Source organism: Mauremys reevesii, linkage group 11, assembly GCF_016161935.1.
Source record: "Mauremys reevesii isolate NIE-2019 linkage group 11, ASM1616193v1, whole genome shotgun sequence".
NCBI classification, from domain to species: Eukaryota; Metazoa; Chordata; order Testudines; family Geoemydidae; genus Mauremys; species Mauremys reevesii.
The window spans coordinates 36,201,754-36,207,562 of NC_052633.1; the positions used below are offsets into that span (position 1 = coordinate 36,201,754).

General features: G+C 45.4%; 1 protein-coding gene across 1 annotated transcript; it reads left to right on the forward strand.

Annotated features, from left to right (window-relative positions):
- Positions 1-1,923: 1,923 nt before the first annotated feature.
- EVX2 (even-skipped homeobox 2) lies at positions 1,924-5,528 on the forward strand. The gene is made up of 3 exons (XM_039495952.1): positions 1,924-2,347; positions 3,375-3,625; positions 4,899-5,528. Exons 1-3 carry the CDS (start codon positions 1,924-1,926, stop codon positions 5,526-5,528), a joined length of 1,305 nt encoding a protein of 434 aa, XP_039351886.1.
- The last annotated feature ends 281 nt before the right edge of the window (positions 5,529-5,809 follow it).

Genomic DNA, 5,809 nt, shown 5'->3' on the forward strand with positions numbered 1-5,809 from the left:
TTAAATTACGCACACTACTCAAAGCTCCCTACGGTTAGTGAAAGTTGATAGTTACTTCTGTCTGGTCTGGGGCTGTAAAACATAGGACACCAAACTGCAGCTAAATTCACATTTCAAAGAGCTGACACAAAACTCCCATTAATAGAATGCTGGATTTTATAAACAATGCCTAGAACGTTTCCTAAATATTTCATGGAATTTTTAGGGAGACTTTGAATACGTTCTTAAAAAGCCGACAAGAATCCCGTTTTCGACGTACGAATCATAGGCAAGAGCATAGGAATTTAGGAGATGTGACTTTAACATTACAAGGAAGAGCTTCTCTTGGCAAAAAAAAAAATCCTATGTAATCACAGGAAACGTTGGAATATTTCTATACCTGATCAAACTCAGAAACTCAGGATCTAAAACTTTACTATGTGGGTAGAAAAAAATCTCTCCGAAAGTAGAGATTGGGTAGCTATTGAAGAGTACTCCAGAGATGCTAATGACAAAGGATTTATCTTCGTTTAAATGGTTGCCATCAGCGTCATTATTACTATCAAAGTTATCACTGAGGAGAGCTTTTCCGATAGTCACGTCTACTAAGCTTGCTAGCCCGTGTCCTTTACAGCACAAGACATTTTACTCCGGATCAACCCGGAAAACAACGGACAGCTCAGCTAACTAAGCCACAGGTAACCTTGGAGAAAGAATGATGATGAGGAGCATGTCTTTACTAATATCTGATGCTTTTGAAATACTAAAATCAAGTCATTATATCTATATATATTTTTAAAAGCTTCACTTTTCGTGGGGAGGGTGTAAAAAGAAACCTGTTTAGAGAATGAAATGACAGTGCGGCAGTACGGTGCTTTAAATCATGAATGCATTTAACGTTATTTGGACATTTTTGCCATCAAACTGCACAACAGCGAATTTTTTTCCCAAGAGGGGAAAAAATCGTAGACTATCTCCGACAAAAAGCAAGATTATAGAAAGTTAGAAGGACACCATATTTAAGGATGCAGCGAGGAAAATATACTAAACCCCCCCCCCCCAGGATTACAATAAATCCATGTGCAGGCTGCTGTGGTAGATGCACTTAAACTGCTATGTACCAGCTGCAATAGTTTTTAAAAATCTCAGTATAAGGTTTGTGTGTATGGGGATAGTTGGGGTGTGTGCTAGTAAAATTCTTAAATAAAAGTACGAGTGCATTCTTAACTGAAAAGGAAAAGTAAATAAAATACAGTGGAAGGGCAGTCTCAGTCCGCAGGTCCTCTTCCAACATTTCCTTTAGTTACGTTCTAAAATCCGCTCTTAGATACATAAAGCATTATCTATTATTTAGCATGTAGTTCTGTCCGAGGACAAATGAGAAAGAAGCTGCATCATTAGGACCTAAAAGGCAACAAAACAAAAATCAGAGCATAATGATGCACCTAAATGAAGGGGGAAATGTTGCACAGCTCATTTTATTAATCAGACTGTCAATTTCACCCCAGAGGCCAAACCCCAGAGCAATTCAAGCAAGATCTGATCACGTTAAGGACAAGAGCTTTACTCTTCACTTCTTGTCTTTCTTTCTTTCCACCTGGATATATTTGTCTGCTCAGAAGCCGCCTTCATTATCCACTGACAGAAGCTTGTGTTTATTTGCTTATAAACCTGTTACAATAAATGATTATTCGAACAGCGTCATTCCTACCTTAATGACGAGCACTACTTTTTGATGAATGACATTTCGGGCTAGAAAGGATGTATGGGTCATTTTGACCAGTCATTCCCTCGCTTTGGCATCCCACAATTTTTACGCCTCCCTCAAAAAGAGATAATAATATTTAGAGACACTTGCCGGGCTGAATGTGAATTAGCCCCTGCTGCAGCTCATCATTAGTACAGGACCAACCCTGCAACTTTGACATTTTTGATAAAGCTGAGATGATGGAAAGAATAAGAAAGGAGATGATTCTGATGGAAAGAGGGCTGCACAGCCCTACAGCTGGCAAAAGGCTCTCGAATTTGTCAGACTCAGCTGGAAATGCAGTGCTGGAGGCCCTTGAAAATTCTCAACACACTGGTCGCCTCAGCCCTAGACTAACTTCCGCCTCTCTGCATAGCACTATAGGGGACATCCCTGCCAAAGGCAAATTTGAAATAGACACTTTATTCAATCTTCAACACCAGAACAGTGAAAGCAACGTCTCCTCAGAAATTGCGCCGTCGGAAAGCAGGAAGAAAATTAGCCATTATTCAGAAGTTGCTCAAGAGGCAGATATGAACAGTGATGTGGAGGTGGGCTGCTCAGCACTCCGCTCCCCAACTAGCCTGAGTTCCTCCCAGCTGAAGGAAAACAATAACAAAGGTAAATATTATTTGATCCTCTTGATCTAAACGGTACTGTTATTTGATTAAACTTGTTAGCCTATGGAAATAGTGCTCTCTCTATAGTAAAACCGCTGCTAAAACCGTACACAATTATTATTAATGTGTTATTACGATACACAAGATACACTAAACAGTGTTTATATAGCAAAATGTCTCTATATATTAATGGAAATCGCTCTCTTTCTCCCATATCTATAACTATATATGCGTATTTTTATAGTTTCTCTCGTTCTGTAGATCTGTCTGTATTTCTCCATCTATACAAATATACATACATGGAGTAAATTCAGTATATAGATACGTAGAAACTATGTATCTATGTATATGTGTGTATTTGTCTTTCTTTGTACGTATAAAATGTGTCATTGTGTATTCAGACTAATAATAATTGGCCATTGTTCACTTTCAATCTCTGATAACGCTGACTATTCAAATCCCTCCATCGTACCAGGTTTGAAATAAATTTGGTGAATTATTTTCATTGGGGAGTGTAATAAGAGAATAATCAATGGATTTCTTTGGGGCAACAGTAGATGCATTTTGTCAAATGTGTCAAAAGAAAAACAATCTACACCATAATGCAAGACATAGCTTTGTTTATGGCTGCACTTATTTTGTGCCTCTCAAACGAAAATAAGAAACGTTCATGTAGCTGTTAAACCTGATTCACAGATTAGAGTTATCAGATCATCGCAGTATGAGAGCGGTACCACATCTCTAAAATTGTGCTCTGCATATGTACTCTTCTGCAGCAAATTAGCCAAGTAAGCTAGAATTCTATAATTACTAAAATGCCTAATTTACTTAGAATAATTTCGTTATGAAGTGATTTAAAAAAACTTTATTGATTCTATTAACAGCAGCAATTTGTAACAATGACAGCTAGCATTAATTATCAGAGTTCACAGCCAGACTGGTAACGTTACCTCCTGCTTTATTTAATACACACAAACACATCTGGAGGAACAAATCTTTATTTCACAATTTCCTTGCTTGTTTGCCAGGCTATTCAGAAAGCAGCTCAGCTCCTACTACCACCACCTCGTCCTCAGGTTCGAGTTTAACCAGCCTGCACAGCAGCAACGCACTGGGCAGCTCAGGCTCTGGGGCTGACCAGGTGAGAAGGTACCGCACCGCCTTCACCAGGGAGCAGATAGCCAGGCTAGAGAAGGAGTTCTACCGGGAGAACTATGTGTCTCGGCCCAGGAGGTGCGAACTGGCCGCAGCGCTCAACCTCCCTGAGACCACCATCAAGGTATCTCAGCTGAAGCGCTACAAACGCGGGGCTAGTACACTCGATTTGGATTTTGGTGCTTTTGTGCTGTCTGGGAGCTTAAAATATGAGATCGAGCCCAATTCCCGGCTAAACAGATGCTTCTTACTGACAGGAAAATGCAGTGGCTTATGCCCTCCTCCTTTATGGCAAAAGAATGAATCCAATGATAACATAACAATAGAACATAAAAATAAATACTATTGCATAATTCCCACCTGGTTTCTTAGCTATTTTTATCTGTGACTTTTGGTTAAAGAACATCCGGTCTTGTCTTTCCTGTTGGGTTTGTTTGTTTCTCTGAGTTGAAACTTTTTTAATTTGCCTTTTAATTTTCCTTGTCAATTTGTATTGCATTTGCACGTTAAAAAGGAAACAAACGATGATATTTAAAAAAAAATGAAGCAGAGAAATTGGATACGTCACTATAATAAAATTCAATTTCTCCCATTTCGAACAAAAGCACTTGAAAGACAAATACTGTATTATTTAAAATGATTTAGAGTCTGACTGGCACAAAGCATTTCAGCGATTTATTCAGGTGAAATCTCTTTTCGTTGGATTATTTTAAATAATTTGGTTAATTATAGGACATTAAGGAGAAGCAGTGGAGAACTAAAAAGCTTGAGACAAGAAAACAAGCTGCTCCGTTACAGAGGGCGAATCTTAGACGCTCTCCTTCATGCTTCAGAAAGATCTATATTTTTGGAATGTTCATTTCCTGAAAGTAGCTTTAGAAAATAATATAAAGCAAGGATGCTAAAGCGGAAGGCAGACGCAAATGCCCATTGTTACAGGGCAGAAGCAAGGCTGCAGCGTTTGCAACTCGGAATTTCATTTGCATGGGTGGTTTTAAAAACAAAACGCAAACACTATTTTGCCGTGTGCAAACACCGTGCAATTAACAAAAAGCAAACAGAAAAGCTTCCCAATAAAAGCAGCTGGGTTCCTTCAAAGGAGCCACTTTCATTTTTAATTCCTGACAGCCGTAACCGTCTCTGATGTCAGCGGGTTTTGTGTGTGCGCGAATTTGGAGGAAGGTTTTTAGGTAGTAAACCAGGGGGATAATTAATAAATAAATCACAGCCAGGCTAAGCAGCGGGGGCGGGTACTGAGAGGGGAGCGCGCCCGGCACAGCCGTGCCCTGCTCTGGAGGTCCTGCTGCCTGCGCCGGAGCAGGGCTTGGTTTGTGTCGGAAGCCGCTGCCGCGCTGCTGTCTAAGGCCGGCCCGTGTTTTGTGTCCCCCCTCCCCCAGGTGTGGTTCCAGAACCGACGGATGAAGGACAAGCGGCAGCGCCTGGCCATGTCCTGGCCCCACCCGGCTGACCCCAGCTTCTACACCTACATGATGACTCACGCGGCGGCCACCGGGAGCCTGCCCTACCCCTTCCACTCGCACGTGCCGCTGCACTACTATCCCCACGTGGGGGTGACGGCGGCCGCGGCGGCTGCGGCCGCCTCCGGAGCGGCCGCCGCCTCGCCCTTCGCCACCTCCATCCGGCCGCTGGACACCTTCCGCGCCCTCTCGCACCCCTACTCCCGGCCGGAGCTGCTCTGCGGCTTCCGCCACCCGGGCCTCTACCAGGCTCCCGCCGCCGCGGCCGGGCTCAACAGCAGCGCGGCGGTGGCGGCGGCGGCCGCGGCGGCCGCGGCTTCCTCGGCGCCCCCGGCCGGCTCCACGGCCTGCTCCTGCCTCAGCTGTCACAGCAGCCAGACGGCGGCGGCGGCCGCGGCGCTGGGCTCGCGCGGCTCCGGCTCGGATTTCCCCTGCACGGCGGCCTCGCAGCGGGCGGAGAGCGGCTTCCTGCCCTACTCGGCGGCCGTGCTGAGCAAAACCGCGGGCGCCTCCCCGGACCAGCGGGAGGAGGCGCCGCTCACTAGATAACTACCCCGCCCGCAGCCGGGGGCGACCCCATTGCAAGGGGCGGGGGAGGGGGGACCACAGCCGGGCTCTGGAAAAGTTCCTTCTATTTTTGTATCGTTCGCTCCCCACCCCTTTGGAGGAGACACGAGCCGGGGGAGGGGGCTGGGACCCAGACTGACATTCCCCTGCACTCCTCCCGCACCCCCCGGGGCCCAGCCCGAGGCGCGGGGTGCCTGCAGGCCCCAGGGGCGGGGTTTGCGGGACAGCGCAGCGGCCAAAGGCTGCCCGGGGCGCCACCCCCC